The sequence below is a fragment of the Pseudonaja textilis genome, chromosome 2, assembly GCF_049901715.1.
Source record: "Pseudonaja textilis isolate UNSWEBS1 chromosome 2, rPseTex1.2, whole genome shotgun sequence".
Taxonomy (NCBI): Eukaryota; Metazoa; Chordata; class Lepidosauria; order Squamata; family Elapidae; genus Pseudonaja; species Pseudonaja textilis.
Window position 1 is genome coordinate 96,525,746 of NC_141991.1, and position 22,900 is coordinate 96,548,645.

Below are 22,900 nucleotides of genomic sequence, written 5' to 3' on the forward strand. Positions count from 1 at the left end.
CGGCTTCCAACATGATAAAAAGCACGAAAAATTGGGTGAAGATAAAGAGATCGTGGACGCAGACGTCCCTGTACGAAATTATTATGGCCGGATGGACTACTCCGGAGTTTTCAGACGTGTAAATTGGATTTTATTAACTACCCAGCAATGTTTATCTTGGGATCATGGCTTGCCTAAAATAGCTGGGGGGAAATGAGCAAGAAAATGTTTACAAATTTTCAATGTCTGAAAATGTAAACATCAATGAAGGTCAGAGAAAACAAATCTGGAACAAATCATTAGACAACCGAACAGACTTGGGCTTTAGGAGCTTTTTGGCACCTATGTAAGAAATAATTAGTTTCTGGTTTTAGCCAGACCGGTTTCTCGTCTGGCAAGGCTCTGCCTGTGCCTCCTTATTGCGTCATCTCCAAACTCGGCCCACGAAGTCTTTCTACTCTTCCCCTCCCTCTTGGGTCCCTTCCAGGACACGAGCTTTCGCCATGCCAATTATTTATTTAGAGTAGACGGTGGTAACGTTTAAAAATACGGAGCCCCGTGTCTTCTACGCTCCGTTACCCTGTAGTTAAAATACGGTCTCGTTTTCTTCTTTGCGCATAATGACCAATATCGAGATTCAAAAGGTTACAGTGAAACTTAAGAACTAAAACTACGCAGTCCACTCTGGAGCCGCTTCAGTCGTTTTGCCGGGCGACTCAGGGCTATCCGAAAAGCCTTGCGAATTGGGGTGGAAAACCTGAAAAAGTGAAGCTCTCAAACGAGAGGCGGTTAAAAGAAATTAATTTGTGTAAGCAAAGCCGCGAAGACTCAGGCCAAATCTTCCTTCTTTAGGAAATGTGGGAATGGAAAGAAAGGAAAGCAGAAACACCCCTCCCCCTCAAAAAAGAAAAAAAAGAAAGAAAAAGACTGCACGGAAGCTGGGAAATTCCAGGGGAGATTTCTTCTTTTTTTTCTTCAGCCCGCCTACTCACCTCTCTTCCCTATTTTGGCTCCTCCCTAGAAAAGGCGGGTCCCCTTTCCGTATTAAAAGAAAAAAGAAAAGAAAGAAAAGCCCAAGGGAAATACAGGGTTGTGAAAGAGGGACCCGTAATAAACATGGCTGCCTTGGTGGCTTCAGTTCAGTGAGGGGAGGTGGGGGGAGACAAGGAAACATTTCCTCCATAGATGTCTGTGCTTTCAAAGCCTATACACGTTTCTATTGGTCGTCTGGACTTCTTGAAGGCGACTTGAAGGGTCAAGGATGTCTCTGGAGGACCCGTTCTTCGTGGTGAAAGGGTGAGTGGCAGTCCCCGGTGGCGGGGATACTTTGAAACAAACAAGCCTTCCCTCTGGAAAAAAAAAGCCACGAAAAGAGCCGGTTGAAACCACGCGGGGGTGTGGAGAGTGTGAAAAGATCGGGTAAGCCGAGAATCTAAAGGCAGAAAGCCAGCTGAGAAATTTCCCCACCTCTGATGGGAAATCCCGTTCAAATAGTTAAAACAACCCCCGGAACGACATCTTAGAAAGGACCTTCCCCATAAATCAAAGGAGACTGCTGTGTGCAGGGCTGCAGGCTTGAAAAAGAAACCCAACTTTGAGAAATAACGGCCCTCGCGGGCTGTTCCCAAATGCTACCGATTTAGGAAGTGGAAGGAAACAAAAATGTTGGTGGACGAAGTCTGAGCACCGTTTCTCTAATGGAGAAACGCGTCCTGGGGCAGAGATCGGTCGAGGATGAATTTTTTGCACAGTACGAAATAGGCAACAAGGAGAGTTACTTTGTATAAATCGGAGAAATTTCGTTATTTTGTTCCTCGCTATTTCAGATCGTAGCAGCTCTTTGGAGTTAGTTATGCTGCAGATATGCTTAGATCTGTATTTTAATGTATTAATAGAGCCGTCTGAACGCACGTGGTCAGAGTAAAGCTATGAATACTCTGTTCGTTTTGTGTCACTGATCTGCCAAAGGCTAAAATTGGCTGTGGAGTGCCCTGATGCAGAAATGCTATTTAGTTCTGTTTGCTCTCACACACAAATGGGATGGGGAAGAACCCCGTAGTCGTTTATTGCCCTCCCTTTAGATCTAGGTATGGCTCAGTATATCTCTCCATTTATGTCATTCAGCTAGATCTTTTTCATTTGTGATCATGTTTTCTTTGGGGAGAATGGTTTCATGGACCTCCAGGCAAAGAAACAGCACCTTCTTCTACTGCAACTGCCTTGATCTCTTACAAGTATCAGTTGATCCAAATAAATTGGATGCTGACATACACTGCTGCTTCTTTGACGTTCTCGTGTACTTTTTCTGCTCTGAGAAATTTGCTTATGCTGAATGGCTGCCTTGCTTCAGAGCTGAAGCGCTTATCTCAAAGGAATAAAATCGGTCTTGGGTGACTTGCCATCAGACCGATAAGAACTGCATTAGTGATTCATTTTTGCCTGCATAAGACCTGTCAATCAAGTCCAAGAGTTCATTTTCTAGACTTGTCACCAGCAGGGCAAAACCAAAGGCATTGTAACATACCCTGTCAGGTCACCTTAGGAGGGGTGCCGCAAACAGCGCCTTCTCCTGGTCCCAGGTGCCTTGTGTTGCTTCCTCCATCCCTTACAGCTGCTATCTTTCCTTTGACTCTGCAGAGAAGTTCAGAAAGCAGTGAATACAGCCCAGGGGCTTTATCAACGTTGGGGCCAGCTGCTCCAGGAGACCCAAATTGTGAACAAGGAGGAGCTGAACTGGACTACAAATGAATTACGCAACACCTTGCGCAGCATTGAGTGGGACTTGGAGGACTTGGAAGAAACCATTTATATCCTTTTGAGGATGAGGCTGAAATTAGGTTGAGATACCACTCTCAATGGTGCTATTATACCCTTAAAAAAGTAAAAAAAATAAAAAAACCTTCCTGCATGCTTGTAAGACAGCCCTAGCAGCATTTTGCTCCTATACTGCTGCTGTAAATCTGTTTCCTCAACCTGGTAGGGGAACAAGCAAGAGAGGCTGAATTTCTGGTGACTGAATATCAGAATAAGACCCAGGTATTGGAATCCAGCCCAGTCTAGTTTTTAAACTTACAAACTCCAAATCCTTTGCACTTAACCATAATCACGCATTGTGGAATCAAACCCACACAAGTTTACCATTGCGCCGTCTGAAGTTGCAGCACGACGTTCCTTTGTCACAGAGATGCGGGAATCAGTCAAGGTGAGGCTTCCTGAAGCATATACCCGATTGTGCATCAGGAGATGGCAGGATGGTGACGAATAAAAATCTTGTAACTTGCTATTGAAAAGCCACTTTGGATGTAAATTCTTAGTTTTTGATCAATTCTGAGAAAATCTTACAAAATTCCTTTTCTATCAAATGGAAAAATCCACCATTTTTAGATATTATCATGACCCTTGGCAGCCTTTTGCTTCTTTATAGATTTGGTAAGGTCAAAATTACGGTATGTATCTTGTCATCGCATATGTGATGCAAGTATGTTATTTGCACAAGATGCGTTACAATATCAATGTAAATATGCGAGTTTATGTCACATGTACAATGGCCTCATTGCATATGTCATTGTTTTCCACCACTGCCCCTTTCCCCCTTTATAGATAACCATGAATTTATAGTATATCACTTTGGCTTTTATTTCTGCATATTCAGATGACTCCCATAGTATTGGGATCTCTCTTCCATTTATATTCGTGTCCTACACATAGTCCTTGATTTACAACTTGGGAAAAGATTGATGTTCTGACAGACCTACCTGATGGATATTTATGTCCTGGATTTGAAGTTTGGAACCCCCTCACAATCACATGACTGCACTTTTGCTGCTTGGCAACCAGGCCACATTTGAAGACGTTTGCCACTTCCTGTACACATGTGATTACATTTTGACAAGTTTTTTGCCGAAAACTGGCAATTATTTCCAGTGTTCGGCATAACCGCATCTATAGAAAATATTTACTTAACTGTGGTAATTTCCTTAACAACTGCTTGCAAAAAGGATTGTAAAATTAGGTCATCCATGTGACTGACTCATTTTACAACCATCATGAGTTACAGTGGGAAGGTTCCATTACAATAATAACTTGAGGGCTACCTTTGGTTAAATACCCTGTTTCCCTCAAAATACAACTTATCCTGAAAGTAAGTCCTTGCTTGATTTTTTACCCGTGTACCCAATATAAGCCCTACCCCCAAAATAAGCCCTAATTAAGATCCTGCCCACTCCAGAGTGCACAGGTAAACATTAAGCTAGGATGGGGATGTGGTGGTGGTAGAGCTGCTCTATTGCTTACCTTTGGACAGTTGTAGCCAGGCCTCGCACACCCTGACACCTGCCTTGCTGGACCATTTTTTCTGCAACTGGGAAGTCCACCAAGGCTTTCCTGAAGGCCTCTGACAGTGAAAAGGAGGCCGGGAGTGATGTGCACAAATGAGGTTAGTCAGTGGGTGGCATCCCCCCAAAATCAGATCTGGTGCCTTTTTTAGTGGCAAAAAAATATGACAGGGTCTTATTTTGGGGAAAACATGGTAGGGATATATGTAGTTGGAGCTCTATGGAAGGAAAAAAACATCAGTCTTTCTACTAATACACTCTCAATGACACTGTTTTTATTGCTCTTTTGTTTTCTGTAGGAAATGCAGGACCACATGTCTGACCCAGTGGCCCAGTCCTTTGTGGAGAAGAACAATAGAGAGGTAGAGTCTTTCTGCTCCCTCCACTTTAACATGTTGCGTGGAATTACTTTAGGAAAAAGGCATAATATGACAGAGGCTATTGGATCCTCTTTGCTTGCCCAACCTCTTGCCACAAGGGATTTTCTAACCTAAAGATCTCCAGGCAGGTTTTTGCTTGGCCAAATTCTCTGGTTTCTTCTTCACTCTTTCCCTGCAGCATAACTTAGGGCATTCTTTCCCTAGAAACATGGCACCTTTTAATCAGGGCTTTGACCTATCGCATTAGTTCCCCATATTTTGAAGCTACTGTGAAAACAATTTGTTTCTAAAAAGACTCAAAAGTCCTAAGCAAAGTATCCCACAATGGTTTTGGGTGTGTGAAGCCTCGGGACCTGAGGTTTTGTCATCCCTGATTCTGGATGAGGTTGCACTTTCCTCTTCAGACCCAGTTCTTCACTCGGGAGTCCTCCCGGACTCATGACTCCTGCTCAAAGAGCAGGTGGTGGGTATGACTGGGAGAGCTTTTACACAACTCCAGTTTGTGCACCGCCTGCAACCTTTCCTGCATCTGGACTCCCTGTGTTCAATTATTCAAGCCCTGATCATCTCCTCAGCACTATTGCGATGCGCTCCACATGGGGCTATCCATTGGGAAGCTTCAGCTGGTGCAAAGTGGGGCATTGAGAGAAGTCTTTGGAGCCCCTGGGGTGGCTCGTATTCCATCTCTGCTCCACGAACTGCACTGGCTACTGGTCTGCTTCCAAGCCAAGGGGTTGACTATGACCTTGAAAGCCCTTAATGGCACAGGTCCAGGCTAGATGAACTGTCTCATCCCACTAAGATTAGCCTACTTGGGCTGGCATAGAAGGCCTTCTGTGGATTCTATCAGTCAAAGTACGCCTGCTGTCAGAGACCAGAAGAAGAGCCTTCTCTGCTACCATAACCTGCCCTTTGGAACATCCTACCCTACCAGGGAAGATCTGCCCCCAACATCCTATCTTTCCTAAGAGCTTAAGGACCTGGTTCTGCAAATTGGCCTGGAGATCCAATGGAAGAGTTCTACTCTAGAGGTGGCTGCTAGATTGATAGCAGATGCTGCCTCCTTCCCCCAGCTGCCCACACATCCATCTTTTTTTAACTAACCGGATCCATGTATTTTCTTTGCTTTCTTTTTCTTTGTTTATTCTTCTATTATTTTACTTTTACTTCGTTGAAACTTCCTTTTTATTTGTTCGTTTCTTTATTGTGAGCTGCCTAGAGTAGCCACATGGCAAGATAAATGGCAAATAAACTTATCAATAATACAACAATTGAAAAGGAAGCCCTAATCTATGCATGGTTAATATATTGATTATAATATAATTGAAGGCTTATATTGTGAGACCAGCAAAACAGTCTTGAAAGGCTATTAATAACTATATTAAATAATTGTTAAAAGCCAAGAATTTTAATATATGCAGCTTATTTTTAATTCAGGACATGTTCTTTTCTACAGAAGTAAAAGCTGCTAAGTTAATTCTCCATTCTAATTCACCATTGCTACTTAGATATTTCGTGATTTTCCTTGAAGCAGTTAGAACTTGGTCTTGCTCAGAGTTTCTCTTTTCTTTTCTCCCCTTTCTCTGTGGAAGTTGTTGGATGGCGGGAACCACTGTGGGCTGTTGAGTGCAGAGAAAGTGTCATCAGCTGATTCACATATTTTGGAAGAGCAGCAGTTACACCAGAAGGTGAGAAGACGAACACCATCCCAGTCAAGCTAGTGATTTTCACAAATCAGCTCCGTTTCTACAGAGACTAAAGGGGACTTCTACTTTTTATACGTGTAGGGGATAAAAATATAGCACAGATGTATAGAGGTATGAACTCTAACAGTAGCAATGCTTGTAAGCCCTCAACATTCCATGTGATCCTGCTTGATTGCATCTCTTGGCATTATTTTTCTCTTCCTGTCAAACAACAAATAGCAAAGTTCCTTGAATGGAAGTAATGATAATTGAAATCTTTTCTTAAATTGGAGTTCTGGGTTCCAAGTTTGGTTTATGAGCACGTTCAGAATAACAGTTCCCCATCAGTAGAACAGGAAGTAGTAACGGTGAGCTTAATAAAAGCGAAGCGAGATATGGATGTACATTTGTTGTTTTGACATTTGCCCCATCAATGTAGAAAAAAGAAAATGATGTTTCGGTACCAGAATTGGCTGCTTGCCTGCTTTCTTTATTTTTCTTCCCATCTGCTGCTTTAACTTATTGAACAAATAGCAAGAGTCCCAGTCTAGTGATTGAACCAAGAAAGACTTGTATATGTACCCATTGTTTCAATCACCATTTGAAAAAGAGATGCAAAGGATATAAGAAATGCCATGGTTCAAATCGTTGGATGAAATACTATTGTAAACGTTAATTTCTTTCCTTTCTTTCTGACTTCTTTTTATAAAAGATTTTTGCATAAAAGAATGCAAAAATTCTTGGATGCATCACACAGTTGCATTTTTGACAGGAGATCTCTTTATTTGAGACTTCTGTAGATCTCTTGTTTCCTGTGGATGTTGCTGTTGTCACTTTTTTCCCTGCAAAAAATGCTCTGATGCCTTCTTTTCTCCATGATAGTTGATCATTGAGGAACAGGATGAACAGTTGGAGCTGGTCTCTGGCAGCATTTCTGTGCTGAGGCACATGTCGGGGCGGGTTGGAGAGGAACTTGATGAACAAACTATGTGAGTCCAGGTAGCAAAGGTGGGATGATGGAATTGATTGGCTTTGCTTGGATCTGTTTTTCATGTGACATTGTCTAGCAGTGCTGGAACGTTTGAAACAATTTATTCAGAACTATAGAAAGTCCATGTCTTGGTGAGTATAGATGGCAATAGATGAGCCCTGGGTACATAATCTTAAGCAGATCATAGATCAGATTAATGATTTCCAATTTAGAATTAAGAATTATTTTCAGTTCAACAATAGCTGAAGGTCCAACAATATGCAATCCTGTCAAATCCCATAATATAAGCAAGACTAAAGCAAAAAACTGCTATCTTCTATCACCAGCACAACGTTCTGCTGGTGTTCTTCCACTCAAAGTGAGGCATTTTATATCATACACAAAAATTAGCAAATCAACCATGGTTGATATTCATACCAGCAGTAAGGGAGTTAAAAATAATTCTCATCTCTTATTCTTATTGGAGATATTGGAGACAAATCAGTTTGGGCCCCTACTTCCCTAATGTAGAATATGTATTTTGGGGTACAGTTCCATCTCTTAGATCCCAAATTGTGTTAGTAATAAAAAAATATTTTGAAAATTCCCAGCAACAGAGCGAATTATTGTTTTAGCTGTTAACTTCATGCCTTGTGACCAAGTGGGAGGGGAACAAGGTTCTCGAGCTTGAAATATGAGGTTGCTGCTTTATATAAACTACTGCCATGTGATGATGCATTTGCTGACTTTCTAGAATGCTAGAAGACTTTGCTCACGAGATGGACAACACTCAGAGCGGCATAGATGGGGTGCTCAAAAAGATGGGCAGAGTCTCCCACATGGCTCGTGGTAAGAGGCAGGGCTTTATGGTTTTTCTTGACCTGTCCATTTGCATAGAATAAAAGAGCTTCCACCTCATTCCACCTCACTGAGCTTTCTTTCCCATCGTAGAAATGTTTAAGGAGCTGCTGAATCTCACCCTGTCTGGCATTACTAGATTCCCAATTTTCCTTTTCTATTGGAAATAGACAATTTGTTGCATTCCAGATGTTTTGGATAATTAATTCCAGTCAGTGTGAACAAGGACCAGTGGATGTGTTACTCTCTGGACTGCAGATTGCCCTAGACCTGGTTTGTATAGTTTGAGCAGGCGTAGGCATTAAAAGTCTACAGAGATACTGGCCTTCATAAATTCACAGCTCTTTAAGTACACTGACAAACATTGATTGATTGATTTGGTTTATATCCTATGTTTTGATAAGGAATTCAAGGTAATGCAGAGAGTGTTCTTCCAATAATTCCATGAATAGGTTGGGCTGTGACCACTCCAAGGTCAGATTCCCCCCCCCCCCTTGATTCAGCAAATGAGCCAGTTATCAGAACCTGGAATGACCATTTATTTTGAGATCGTATTTTTTTTTTATCATGGGTAGGCCTCTTGTCAAAGGAACAGCTGTAAGAAAAAATGGATCACTATTTGGAGGAAGAGATAAGGGACTAGGAGAGCATAACTGCATAAAACTGTTCCTCTAAGGCCAGTATTGAATTTTGATTTGTGCTGAACATTCCCTTATTCTCAGTTCAAATCCAGAATCAGTCATAGATAGCTGTTATTTTTATTTTGCACAAATTGGGATTAAATTAATAATAGCATTTAGGGCATGCTGTAAGATTATATACGCAATATTTGAACTTGCATCCCTCTATATTTACAAAAATGTCTGTCCAGTAATGCCCCCGACAGTCTTGCTATCTATGATACCTAAGTTGTAGGTTAGCTCTCCTAACCCTCACTACATATGTTAATCATGTAACCAAATTATTTTGAATAGGATCATTTCTGGAGATTAATGCCAGAACACTAGTGTTTTCTCCCACTGCCCCTTTCTGTTCAATCATGTTTGATTGTCAGAGACTGGACAAATCCCTGTTTTTCTTGGCAAGGTTTTTCAGAAGTAGTTTGCTATTGTCCCCTTCCTACAACCGAGAGGAAGTGACAGGCCCAAGGTTGATCAAGTGGTTTTACTGAGGGGGAACTGGAACTCAGAGTCTCCTAGTTTCTAACCTGATGCTTTAACCACTACAACCACTATTCTTTGTTTTCTTTGCTGCATGCCTAATAACTAAGGACCAGCATATTGAAAAACTGCTAATGCCTCAAGATCCTTTCTTTCAATGGGATTGGGTTTAATACTAAATTAGGGTCAAAGAATGTGTAGGTATTTGTATACAAAACCCATAGACATGTGTTTGTATGGCTCAACATGGAGTGTCCCATGTATTATACATCCCTTTTAAGACTACTCCCAATCCCCATTTTTGTGCTTAGTTCCAGACATCAGTTCCTTGTGTCCCCCTGGTGGTGGATTATAACTTTCCAGTTGGGTTGGCCTTCCTGCACTTAGACCATCTCTCTTTGTTCTTTCTCCATCAGAAAGGCGTCAGTGGTGCATCATCTGCCTATTGGTCATCACTGGTGTGGTGATATTGATCCTTCTTTTTGCTCTGTGGTCAACTGACAGATGAACATAAGGAAAATGGAAAAGATACCACCAACCTTTCGTGTGAAAAGCCTGAAGTCACCATGGCTTATGTCCTATATGGGGTGAGGGCTAGTGAAGACATAGGACAATGACAAGAATGTTGGATTCTCACTGGGCTTCCCTGCCTTGTATTCACGCTGTTGTCCCTTAACTATTAGGAGCTACAGGTTTGTGACAAGGGAGGATTTTGCTTGTTGGTACTTATCAACCCATTAAGGTCATCCAGACCAGGAAACCAAAATGATAAATGCTAATACTATTTTTACTGTAAGGTTACATTGATTCTTGCAAGCCTGAAAGCTTTTCCCCTTTCCCACCCATTGACATGCTTTCACTTTCCAGAGAACTAGGGAGCGATAATCCTGAAGCCTTCTCAAATTGCACTTCTGTTTTGGGCTCAGATTTCTTTTATCAGACCATTATCTAAACCAGGGGTTGCCAACCTTTTGGACCTCAGGGACCACCAAACTCATAATTTTAGATCCCAGGGACCACTAACCGGTTCTGTGGGCATGGCCTAATTTGTGGGTGTGGCTTTGTGGTCATGTGACTGGCTGGGCATGGCTTGTATGTAAATATTATAAATATTTATATAAATATTGATTTTTTTTATAAAAAAGAGCAATTTTTATCCAAAATCAGGCAAAGCAGGCAGATTGAGTTGCTCACAGAATCAGATTCATTCAGAGATCTATCTGCCATTGGCTAGCTCAGTCTGTCACATAAAATTTGCTAGCAAGTAAACTTATAAAATTAATTCACAACACACCATGCATATAAATATTGATTTTTTTATTTAAAAAGAGCAACTTTTACCCAAAATCAGGCAAAGCAGGCAGATTGAGTTGCTCACAGAATCATTCAGTGATCAATCGATCTGCCATCGGCTAGCTCAGTCTCACAAATTTGCTTGCCGTGAGTCTGCACTGAATAATAGAAACTTCAGTCCTAAGGGTGGTTCAGCTGTGCTTAAAAGCACAGCCAAAGATCTAAACTAGCTAGAAAGCAAGAAATCCAAGCATTTCCTGCTTCCTAGCTAATCTAAATCTCCCAGCACAGCAGAACATCTGATGGTCGGAAAAAAGAAAAATAGCAATTTAGCAGGCAAGTTTACCGGGCAAGGAGTGAGTGGGTGGGGAGGGTTCCCGTGGGCCATGTGGGCAGCGCAGCCTTGTGCTTTTGCACAGCCTGGATTAATTGTTTTTTGGGGTACTCTGGGGGTGAGATTTCTCTGCGGCTCACCAAAATTTTATCACGTCCCACCAGTTGGCGACTGCTGATCTAAACTGCAGCTCTTCATTGTGCCTCACAAAGCTATTGTCACAGCCCATTTTTGTACTTTAGAATGGGAATTTTGTGTACTGCCTTTTTTTGCCATACTTGGGAAATATTGGATTTGAATATCCGTGTTTCATAAATGTGATCATGTTCTACCCGTTCTTTGGTCACCAGCTTAGAAAAATAAGCAGAAGTGGGTTTTTTTCTGTTTTTAAGTCTTAAGAATCCAATTCTTTCATACCAACTCTGAATCTATGTAACTTATCCTGATTTAAGTGTATCTGATGAAGCACAATTGACTTAAAGGGTTACCTATTTTTCAGTTGAATCAATCAAGAACGATGGAAGAATTAGGATAACAGTATGTCCTGCTTGTTGAGTTGGTGAAAGGCTTGGTGAAATTAAAAGGGTTGAAGATGATCTAAAACTGTACTATTTAAATACTTAATGAAACCAAACACCACCTCTTGATTCCCCATCCCTCTGTTTAGCTGTTTTCTAAAAATTGGGAGATAAAAAATGTTTCTTATTATGTAAATATAGATTATAGCATTGTGCATTAAGATGCAACTGATGGTGACATTTCTGGGCTAGGCAAAAAAAAATCTGACTTACTAATCAATGCTCTCTTTTCAACTTAAGCCTGGCAAAACATGGTGGACAGACCATCTCAGCATTGGCAAAGTGCCAGTGAAAATTTATTTTCTGCCCTGAAAAGAGAGACTGGCTATTTCCAGATCTACTTTGTTACCTAAAAACCAGAGGTTTTACCAATCAGCTTGGTGCAAAGAATGCTGAGCCTTGGGATTTAGAGAAACACTTATAGGGCTTTATTTGGAAGAAAAACTTTCTGGTTAAGACAAGCTTTATATGGGTGAGGGGAAAGTTTTGGCTGCTGCTATTCTGAATTCTTGTGCTGCTGAAACTATCCAAATAATTGGATCTATCTTCTGTCTATCCACTTTTAGAAAACAATGTTAAAATGACTTTTTTTAAAAAATAAATATTTTATACTTGAATGTAAACCACCAGTTTTGGACTATTTGATTGATGTGGGAAGGAATTGGCGGGTTCCGTACACCTCTAAGAGAATGGACATTGTATGGCTTTGTCTGATACAATCAGTTTCACCTTGTCTTCAGCTTTATCTACAGACACTAGATACAAAAGTGGTAAGAAAATGTTGACGAAAATACAATTTACTATGGAGACCTCAATATCTGTAGATCTGCTGATGCTTTATTGTTACAGACCATTCTGTAAGTTCATGTTAATGGCATATGCCTTAAATTTCTACCATTTACTGTAAGCCAACTAGAGAGGTTCAGCTATTGAGTGCTTACATTTTTTAAATACTTTGTTTAGTAGCTACTCTGCTAAACCTCAACAGTGAACAGAAGATGGTATATTAAAGAATGTTTCTATCTACTCCCTACTTCTGGCAGAAAGGATAACCTGTGACTCTTCAGGTGTTGCTTAACCTGCAATGTCCCTTAGTATTAGCTATGCAACCAGAAGATGCAGTCTTCCAGTTGCATAAGGCAGTCACTGATGAGCCAGATGTTGACTCCTACAATTCATAGCAATACAGATTTTGGATATTTGCTTCTCATAGTCAAACGTAGAATATTTGTACAAACACGTACACACTTGTAAATATATGCCAATTTTTCCACCAACTACCTACAAAACTAGATTTAGCTCTCATTTTCAGCAGAGTAGGCATACCAAAGCAATCGGAATAACCAGGAAGAACTAATTTGATGTATTATTAGTTAAGACATCAGGCTAGATTAGGGAAACTTAAGTTCCTGTCCCTCCTTAGTTTCAAAGCCAGATGGGTGATTTTGAACCAGTCACTCTTTCAGTCCTGGGAAACAATGGCAAACCACTTCCCAAAAACCTTGCCAAGGACCAGTTCAGGCAGTCATCAGAAGTCAAAAACTGACTGGAAGGTCTGCATGTGCGAAATGAAACAAATCGTTAAAAAGTTATTATATGATTGTAGTTACTTACCAAGCACATCTAAATTATATTAAAGTAACCAAAATATCTTTCCAATCCCCAGGGGGTGTCACAATTTTTGAGCACCCCTAGTATTTGGAAATTAAAAGTTGAAAAATTTGACACATCCTTGTTGCGTGCATACACACTTCTACACCATGCATCAAGGTTTACAAAATAAAAGTTTGTAAGCAAGAAATTTTCCCGAAGACATACTTCTAGAGATTTTTATCAAGATATTGGCAGAACAGATGGCTTGAGGGCACCTTCCCATACCCTTTCAAAGAACCTTATAGGTGGGGTTAGGGAAAAGCAGATGCTAAAAATTGTTTCTTCATTCCTCATTTTACAGAGGGAGGACTCCACTGGATTACTACATCCATTTGAAGAATATGAAATTAATGATTGTGTTAACTTTATTGCAGAGAGTTACGATGCTCAGAAATAGGATGCTCCAAGGCTTAAATTCATTATTAAATAAATCCAGTCTAAGTTTTGGCAAAGCTATCCCATAACGTCTCACAGTAATGATGAGCTTAATGAAATAGCCAGGGACACAATTGTTACAAACTTTTTTTTAATTAACATTTCTGAATTCCTCTTTTTTTTTAATCTTTACAGTAGTTAATGTGCAATTCTTGATACTCTCAGGTCACAGGGATGAGGAGTCACAAAATTTTTCTTGGCACTTATAACACAGAACAAATACTGGCATTATCCAAGGGGCAAAGGGGAAAGTTCAGAGGTAAGAGCGTGGGATGCTGAGGGACCTGGGATGGGCTGAATGGGTGGGAAAAGGGAGGTTTTGCCATTGTTATTTTGTATTTTAAAGGATCAATTCTCCTCTTTGAAAGGATTTTACAAGGGCGGGGAAGGGAGAAGTACTGATATATTGGAGTAGCTGCTTGCATTAACCCAAAGCGCCTGGAAGGGGAAGAAAAGAGTCCATGCTGCATCTGCACAGAGGTTACATAATCAGGCTTTGTTAGTGCTTTCCGTATTACATTTTTGTCCTTTTAAAAAAGATTGTTTGCTTTAGTTAAGGAAAAAAAAGGGCAAATCAAATGTCTATTACGGTCCTAGACCAGCATATAAATGTCAAAAGGAAAATAAAAGATGACAAAAATGGATACAACAAAAGTCGGGCCTCCCATCCCCTCTGAAATCTGTTCTTTCCATTGTTAACACAAGAAAGCATATCCAAGATGTAAATATGCCACTAGAAGAAATTCCTAAGTAGGTTGGAAAAAGACTCAACAAAGAGGAATCCAGCTGAATCTCCTGAGTCCTCTGGGATTTAAATATTGGCACCAGATTTTTCCTAAGTGTGCCAAGTGGGTGAACATATTTCCTGTTCCAGAAAGTAGGTGCTGAATGTCCTGGCTACCACCTCAGCTACCATCCCAGAGACGAGACAACGAACATGAATGGCAACAAAGCGGACCTTTGCTGATTACAGACTACGGTCCCAAAGGCCCTTGGTCTGCCCAGTTTTCAGAACTCCTCTCTCCTGTAACCTGCTGTTTTAAAAATTGAGCTCTGGCAGCTCTGTCTTAGAAGATAGACCAGCTTGCAATATTTGCAACAGCAACTCTTCTACAGCAGTTACGCCTCCTGGTGAGAAAAGCAAGCAATGTACAACCTTTTTCCTTTTCTCCTAGAAAGTTCCAAAGGCAATCACACCTGTTGCCCATAAAAGTCCATCACATGTGAAACATGCATGGCAAGACGCTATTCAAATTGTCTTCCAGTGTAAACAGAATTACTAGCTTATGTTCCACCAGAGCTACTTGACCAGTTTATATGAACCCCCACTTGGCACCTATTCAAAGGCCCTAACGGACTCTGAAGTACGTAAACAGGAAAGGAATAATGTACGCTCTTCTTTTTTTCACTTAAAATAAGTGCTTTTCTTTTTTTAGTGTATGCTCTTTTTTCACTTAAAATTAATGCCTTTATTTTCTTAGAATAAATCAGGTGTCCCAAGAATCACAGCAAAAAATGGTTGCCTTTCCTCAGTATGTGCCATTAATATTGCACAATCCCCTCCCCCTTGCTCCCTGCATCAGAAAAACTGGTCTTCGCTCCAAGATTTAATGAATTGCCAAGGCTTACATGCAATCTACACTTCACTCCCTCTCTCAATCTTTGAACTCAAAAGCGGATTTCAGAGTTCTCCCAAAATATAATGGTGAGAGCCAGTGCAAAATTGGTTGGTCAAAAGGAGTGAGATAGAAGAGATTGACCTACCATATATCTCATCTTTTCAAGACCCTTCCTCAAAAGTGTCATCTTTCTAAAGCAGATTCTGCCTTAATTCCCATCCTCATCAATCTTAAAGGCTGGGCCCACAAGATATTATTTATCTCACTTACAAGGCTGCCCAACTACAGTAAGGTGACTAAAGAGAGAGACAAAAATTGCTGCCTCCCGAGTCACATCTTGAGCTCACCTTGTCTTTTCCAATTCAAAGTGGAAGTGCCCAGGACTGCAGAATGTTTGTTTTACCAGCGAGTGATGCACATGCTGCTACCAAATGTAATAACAGCTCTATCTTGGGTAAAAGAATGAGAAGCAAGCATTCTAGATAAAGTAAATTCAGCTGAACATTAAGTTCTGGATGCCTCTGAATATGTACTAAGGTTATACTTGCCCTGCATTGACAGGCGTATGGATGCAACTTTATTTCCAATTATGGATTGCTCTGACTTTTGGAGGCTCCATAAACTCTTATGCTCTGTTGACAAAGAGGCCAATATAATGGGGAGTTAGGATGGGGAGGGGGGGCATAGATCTAGATCTCCTGTTATTATTATGCCCCCAGAACTGGTTTCATCCCAGTGCAAGTTATTCTTAGTTTTCATAATCTAAACTGGAGCCATGACAGATCAGAGAATTATAATCTGCTAAACACTTTTCTTGTCCAAACCTTATTAACTCTTTCTTTTTGGCCTTTCCCAATATCATTTTGGAGGCTGAGAAAAGTGGGAGGAAGCCTTGGACACTAGAAACCTCTTTTAGAAGAAGGTATCCAATGGGTATGGATAAAATTGTATTTTTCATAAATTTCATTTCTTCAGTGTAAGATGGACAATTATGGTAAAAGCGGTGTCTCCTTTTCCTGCTTGTTAGTTGATCAATCTGATCAGTTCGTAGGAAACAGCTGATTTCTTGTCACTATTAGTAGCAAGAAGTCCATTTTCTACACACGGGGTTACTGAAAAAAAGCCAATTGTTCAAAGGGGATTAATCTTTCCACTTCTTCCCACTTTGTCAAAACTGAAAACTAATAACGTTATTACTCACATCCAAGTAACTCTGCTCAAGTTTACTGAGAAGGGGATGAATGTGTGATACACATTTATGTCGTAGAAGTGCTTAGTTCACTCAGCTGAACAAGTAATAATAACCTAAGAAAGCTTTTCACATCCTGAGCAGTGGCTATGTTAGAATTCAGTGGAGATTAGAGAAGACCAATCTAACATACTTTTATAAGGAAAAACTCTTAATGATTAGGGAGAAAATTCTGTTCTGAGTCACACAGTGAAATACTGTTGTTATTGCAATATATTTTTTGCTTTAAAAACCAACGTAGGGGGAAAGATTTTGGATGTTATTTCACTATTTTATAGTACTTTATCCACTGAAGACAATACGCTGTGGTAAAGTTATATTCAGGCGTTGTAGTGGTTCAACTACAAGTATCCCTAACTCAGAGTGGAGTTTAAAGAATGTGTCTTCCAATCTTAATTTGGAGGTCAAGATGGTAGAAAGAAGCATGAACTCCTATCCATTTTTATGCAAAAAAGTCTATGCCATTATAATCTCTTAATTCCTCTACATTTTCAAATAAAAAATGTTACATTATGTGGTTAGGGAAGGGAAGAGAACCTATCAGAAATACCAAGGAGAACAGTAGAAAAAAAGGACAAAGTATAGAATTTTAAGAGTGTACTGTGCAGATGGATTGGAGCATATCAATCAGAGTTCAGGAATTGGAGTGGTACTACGGGCAAGACTAGGTTCAATGCAGATTGAGGGAAAAGCTGGCATGTTTTTTGTTTGGGGGAAAAGTGTTTTAACAGTTTACTACTACCCCAGCTGTTTTATCTTAAGAGTCTGTTCATTAGAATCACATTCATGTTCATGAAAAAATAGCTAGTAAATATAATTGGTCAGCCTCTATAGAACATGCAACAACATGGGTGGCAGCATGGGTGAGAGATAGACGCAAGCATCAGATGATAACAGGAACTCATGTGCATGCAACTGTTCTATATTAGTTGTTCCTATAAAAATGACGACCTGGATATGTATCTCTATTCATATTGCAATATTCATCCCTATAAGTCCATGTATGATTTAGAGAAGCACTGTGATGCAGGTGGGCATTCTCCTCAACAATGCACATGCATTCTTGATTAGATACCTGGTTTTCTTTTTCTTGCAGTCCTGCTAAATATGCAATGTTGGTTCAATGCTCATATTCTTTCCATCGTTTAAACAAGGCCAGTTTTCAAATGTGACAGCTAAGCTAATTATTTCTCCTAAAACCGTTTGAAAATTCAGGTGGAGACTATTATTACAATTCTCTCTGTCACATATATACCCACCATATCAATAAAACTTTGTATCATTTACCTTTAAACACCATCCATTACATACTTTTTTCCAACTAGAACATGATTAAAGATTATTATAGTGTAAGAAAATAATGAACTATACCTCTATTTGGTTTCTAGAAAATGTATATGATTTTTAAAAAGTTAACTTCTGTCTCTTCCATTTTTCAGGAAAAATACTAATCAGATGTGAAGTGAGTGGGGTTTGTTATATAACTGACCATAATAATATAGAAGCACTGGGTAAATTGCACCCTAGTTAACAATTAAATCTTTCCTGTATAAAATAAACTAGTAGGAAGAGAGAAAAGAGGACCTGGAAAAAAGTGAAAGCAGTGAAGGGTGAATTGGAGTTAATGTTAACAATTAACTTTCGAGATCTTGGAAGAGCCATTTCTTTATAGTAAAGCAAATGCTCATAGTATCACTGGGCAGGGAATGCAGTAGGATGCCACAAAGTTTGTGCACTTCATCATGGATTTCTAAAAATAGCAGCACCTGAATTATAATTCTGAGAAAAACAGACAAAACAGAACTATCTGCAAATTCACAAAAACTGTGAATCTCTGGATTCTATGGTGGAATTACAAGAAGGAAATCAGTAAAAAGAAGGAAATAAGTATAATACCTTAGGTTTATAAGGCAGATTTACCTACATTTAAACTGGGACAATAACTTTTCTGAAAACATCTCCAATCAACTGCAGTCTCCCGGACCAGCACTCAAGGAATCAGGTCCTCTGCATCTGGCTGGGCTGTTTGAAGGATAACCTCTTTAGATACTGTACCCAGCTTTCTCTTTGCCTCCCCCCACCCCAGGGTTAGAAAATGTCCTGGATTTACCAAAGTCAGGAAAGAACAAGATTGCCTATTCTAACCAAAGGAAACCAGCAACATATGCCTTGATGTACAAAGCAGCTATTCTCTCTGAGCAACGTAGGACATGTACATGAAGTAGATTAAAAAGGGGTGGGTGGGGAATCCACCCACATGACTTCTCAGGCAAGACTGGTTCACACAGATGGTGGGAGAATGTTCCATCAAGGTATGCAGAAAAGCTCATTGTGTTCAGTCAGCAGCACTATTCACACTTATTCCCAGCCAAGTGGGCTCAGTGTGGCATTCTTAGTGTTCTATCTAGAGAGGAGGAATCAACACAGCAAAATTCATTTAGAGTATCAATTCATGAAGTGATTTAGAAATGGGTTCATTTCTCCCCAGTTATAAATATACATGTACCAAGGAATTCTCTGGAACTAGACAGTGGCATGAAAATTGTCTCTCCTTGTCAACCAGGACCTGAATGTGTGAATCTCTGAAACAAGATCTGGGTTGATTTTGAGCTCTTTCCAGATAAAGAACAAACACACATATCTACAAATGTACATATGCAAAGGAAATGTACATCCCCTTAGCTAAGACTGGTTGAATCTAAAATTTGCAACCCCTGCTGAAATACAACCAGTATAGTTAGGTGGTTTGTTTTAAAAAAAAAGATTTACACTGTTCTTGCTCCTCTTTATAAATAGACAATGGCTGAGATTCAGCTATAACTGTTGAGCTTTCTTTGGAAAGGGAAAACTTTTTCCAGGCCAGTTTTGGTTCAGTTTATAGATGAATTTATATGAGAGACATTATTGACGCCGGTTAATGCCTTCACGTGAAATCATAATACTAGTGAAACTGTCATCGGGTCCAACAGGTTAGAACTGCAGCTTTCAGAATGATGGGGAGACTAGAATTGGGGCTACTGTCATCCCATCTTATTTGGAACAATTCTAAACTGTGGGAATTATTTTTAAAATGCTCCAGCTTTTGTAATCTTTTGGGGAGAAAGATGTAATATTATTCATGCCCTGAATTTGTCTTCATGGAGAGACAAATCCTTCAAGATTTCCAGTTTTAGGCTCCTTTATTAAATAGATTTCTCCCCCACTTCCTCCCAGGCCTTTCCCAGTTGTGGAGAATTGTTTTAATTCGGTCAAAGGATGGCTTAGAAAGTGTCTGGCAACAACTATCATGAACGCACAAAGGATTGTTTGAGACATCTGCCATACTGGGAAGACTAAAGGCTTGACTGCCATCAAGCATAACTACTTCAGTATCCCAGGATTTCCAGGGAAGAGAGAGATTCTTTCAGTATGACTGACTACCTTAATCGTGTCAATGGAAATACAAAAAGGCAGGAGAGAAGGTTTCCTAAAATTCCTGGTTTGCCCACTTACTTAGTTACTTTCCATCTCAAGATGGAATCCAACCAGCAGTCCTTTTTTCTGGGACAACCACCACTCAGAAGCCACATTAGTATGAAAGTGGGGAAAAACAAAAGGTAAAGTTTCATATTGTAGTTAGTTACTTTTTGAAGATTTTCAACCATTCGGTAAAGATTCATTTTAGCTGTCTGCAGGTGAGGACTGGTTTGAAATATCCACACATGCTGGTGCGAACATGTAGCACTGGCTGGATTAGGGAAGTGATGCTTTCTTCCTTGGCTTTGTCTCATCCATCAAAAACTGTTTTGTAAACTTCATATTTGCCTTTGGCAAACTACCTGAAGTGGGAGAAAGGGTTGAATAAGAATTTCTTATTCTGCTCCCTAATCCTCGAGCGTGTTACTGGAAGGGAATGATCCTTTAGTGAAAAATATTGTAAAAGCAAATTCTAAAAATGTTTCCAGTTATGGCAGCAGTAGGACAGATAAATATACCTGTTACTATTAGCTCCTAGAGAAAGAGCCCTATGTGGACCGCATGGATATATGTCCGATATTGCAAACTGCCTGAAAACTGAGTAATCTGCACACACATTTTGTGTTAAAAGAAACCACTTCAGAGAAGAAGCTGGCTTAGAAGAAATGATGACTATGTTAGAGGATAGTGGTAATAATCTCAGCTCTAAGTTTAGTGTTTTCTTTACTGGCTCTGAGCCAATTAAAAAGGCAACAAGCATAGTGTCCTACATGATTAGAGTGGAGATTTAGAGTGATCCGAATGACAGGAGAGATCATTGTGTGTCACAGTTGGAGAAAGTGCATAGGTTCAGAGGGGAGAAATCAGACATCGGTGTGCATGCATCCAAGTATACTTAAGTTGTGAGGATACCGAGAATGAAAAGGAAAGGAACTGTCTCCTTGCCTAAAACCTAAGTGTACCTAAGCAAGAATGGAAGGGGAGGGGCAGGACTGGAACTGAGAAGAGCAAAGGTGATAGCCCAAGAATCTTAGAATCAGTCCCTTTCCTGCTCCTGTTTCCCATTCTCTAGGAAGGAAAGACTTAGTAATGGTTAGTCCAAGTTACAGCCCTAATCAGGAAACAAACGTATGATGGAGGAAACAGGTAGTCTTCTGGACACAGGTAGCGTTCCTTAGTGTATCTGCAAGTGGATTTGGTTGTTTTTTCCTCCCACTAAAATTTGTTTTTTTTAAATCAAAACAGTCACAAAAGAAGGGGCTAGGAGGGAAGAAATGCCAGTCGGAACTGCCAGTGCAGTTGCAACAGCAGCAGCAGCAGCAGCAGGGTCTCCTCTGAGCTCAAACTACTTGCAGTGCCTGAGGAAGAAAGGTCAAAATTTAAGAATCTTTGTTTTTTTTAAAAAAGGAGATAGCACAATGCTTTCTTTCCCCTCTGCCAAAACAAAAACAAAAACAAAAAACCAACAATAATAAAAAGAAAATGAGAAAATGTGGAAAACAATTCTACAAAAAAAAAAAAAAAATCAAATTTAGGAAATTAAAAACGATCGCCTGGAAAAAGAGGTGGGTACACTTCACTGGAGGCCCTCGGCTGAGGTGCCTGCATCTCCATCATGGCTGCTGGTCTCAAAGCTGTGCTCCACACCCATGATGTCTGGCTCCATTTTGCCACTGTCATTGATGAAGGTTGTGTAGGCATCGCCTTCAGCCATCAGTAGTTTCAGTTTAGGCATCCAGCTCTTACGGACAACACGTCGTGCATTTGTGCACATATCAGCAGCAATCGCATTCATCTCGCTCTCCTTGAAGTTTGGAGCAAAGTTCTGGCAATAAACTGAAGGAAGAAAATGAAGGCCACCTTAATCAGGGTTGCTATAGCAGCAATTGGGAATGTTCCCATGCCTCTTTGCCTCTGTCTCTAGCCCCAAGACCTACTCACACTTACAAAGACTCGGGGCCAAGTTTAAAACTTCAGCAGGAACTGGGAGAAAGGACTAATTTCAAACTTTTAAATCTGACATTTATCTGTGTGGTATACAAGCATTATATATTTTGATAACTCAAAGAGACTATATGCTAGTTGGATTTCCTAGGTATCCCCTTTCTTTCAAGTGGGAAGTATTAGTTTGCTCCTATATTTTATTCACTCTCCCATACAAATATTTTGAAGAGGCACTCACACTTCACAGCATGCAGCACTCGGCTGTCGAGAGGTTTCCGGCTGGGGTCATTGGTGGAGGAACGGATTCCAGTGCCACAACTGTTGGCAAGGGTGTTCCTAGCAATGGTCAGAAGGCAAGTAAAACGTTATTACACATTGTATCTTACTGTGCTCTTCCTCTTATGGCTAATTCTGCCCACTTGTATACTATCTGTCTTCAGCTGAGTCTCAGTTCCTGTCTTGTTCCTTGAGCTTAGCACTACATTTCCAGACCAGAAAGGAACACTGGGATGAGAAGGAGTAAACACACAGGAAGAGACACCCACCCCCACGTACTTATTTCTCCATAGCACAGAAAATCATTTACTCACCGGTCAAAAAAGGATGCTAGTAGCCGCCTGAGAAGCACTTTGTGCCGTGTCCCAGCACTAACATGGCAATTCATCAACTGCGCCCGAGTGATGTACACATTAGTACCTGAACAGAAACAAAGCCTGTTGTGATACATTCAAACTGTATAAAGGACAATACAGCATCTTATTAAGCGCCATGTCAAAAGCTTTATGAAGGGGACAAAAGATAATGCGGTTAATTCATCCTGTTTCTTGCTGCTTCCAATATTGTGATGCCACCCAGTGGTTTGGCAAACAGACCACTTCACTTAATAGCTTTGATCCAACCAAGTCAGTAACACAAATGACTTCTATAATACGGCACATGATCTGTTTGGGACTCATATCTGTGGCTAGGAATT

General features: G+C 40.3%; 2 protein-coding genes across 8 annotated transcripts in view; one reads left to right on the forward strand and one right to left on the reverse strand.

Annotated features, from left to right (window-relative positions):
- Positions 1-1,091: 1,091 nt before the first annotated feature.
- On the forward strand, positions 1,092-12,194 carry STX10 (syntaxin 10). Its single transcript, XM_087924607.1, has 8 exons — positions 1,092-1,275; positions 2,617-2,786; positions 3,087-3,181; positions 4,613-4,675; positions 6,286-6,381; positions 7,261-7,367; positions 8,103-8,197; positions 9,783-12,194. The coding sequence occupies exons 1-8, from the start codon at positions 1,241-1,243 to the stop codon at positions 9,872-9,874; spliced, it is 753 nt and encodes a 250-aa protein (XP_087780733.1). The 5' UTR covers positions 1,092-1,240; the 3' UTR covers positions 9,875-12,194.
- A 9,010-nt stretch (positions 12,195-21,204) lies between these two features.
- The window catches only part of NACC1 (nucleus accumbens associated 1), a 30,219-nt gene continuing 28,523 nt past the window's right edge, over positions 21,205-22,900 (reverse strand). For all 7 annotated transcript variants that reach the window (XM_026696289.2, XM_087924606.1, XM_087924604.1 and 4 more), the window contains 3 exons: positions 22,518-22,623; positions 22,166-22,263; positions 21,205-21,819 (listed from right to left, as the gene is read on the reverse strand). In XM_026696289.2, the coding sequence (XP_026552074.2) occupies positions 21,560-21,819; positions 22,166-22,263; positions 22,518-22,623 (464 nt within the window). In that variant the 3' untranslated portion in view covers positions 21,205-21,559. The remainder of the gene's footprint in view (positions 21,820-22,165; positions 22,264-22,517; positions 22,624-22,900) is intronic.

Bases quoted from the DNA above. Each gene is read 5' to 3' on its own strand.
- STX10 (XM_087924607.1), top strand. From the start codon at position 1,241: ATGTCTCTGGAGGACCCGTTCTTCGTGGTGAAAGG. The intron at 2,787-3,086 runs ATATCCTTTTGA...AACCATAATCAC, and splicing joins GGACTTGGAAGAAACCATTT to GCATTGTGGAATCAAACCCA. The intron at 7,368-8,102 runs GTGAGTCCAGGT...CTGACTTTCTAG, and splicing joins GAACTTGATGAACAAACTAT to AATGCTAGAAGACTTTGCTC.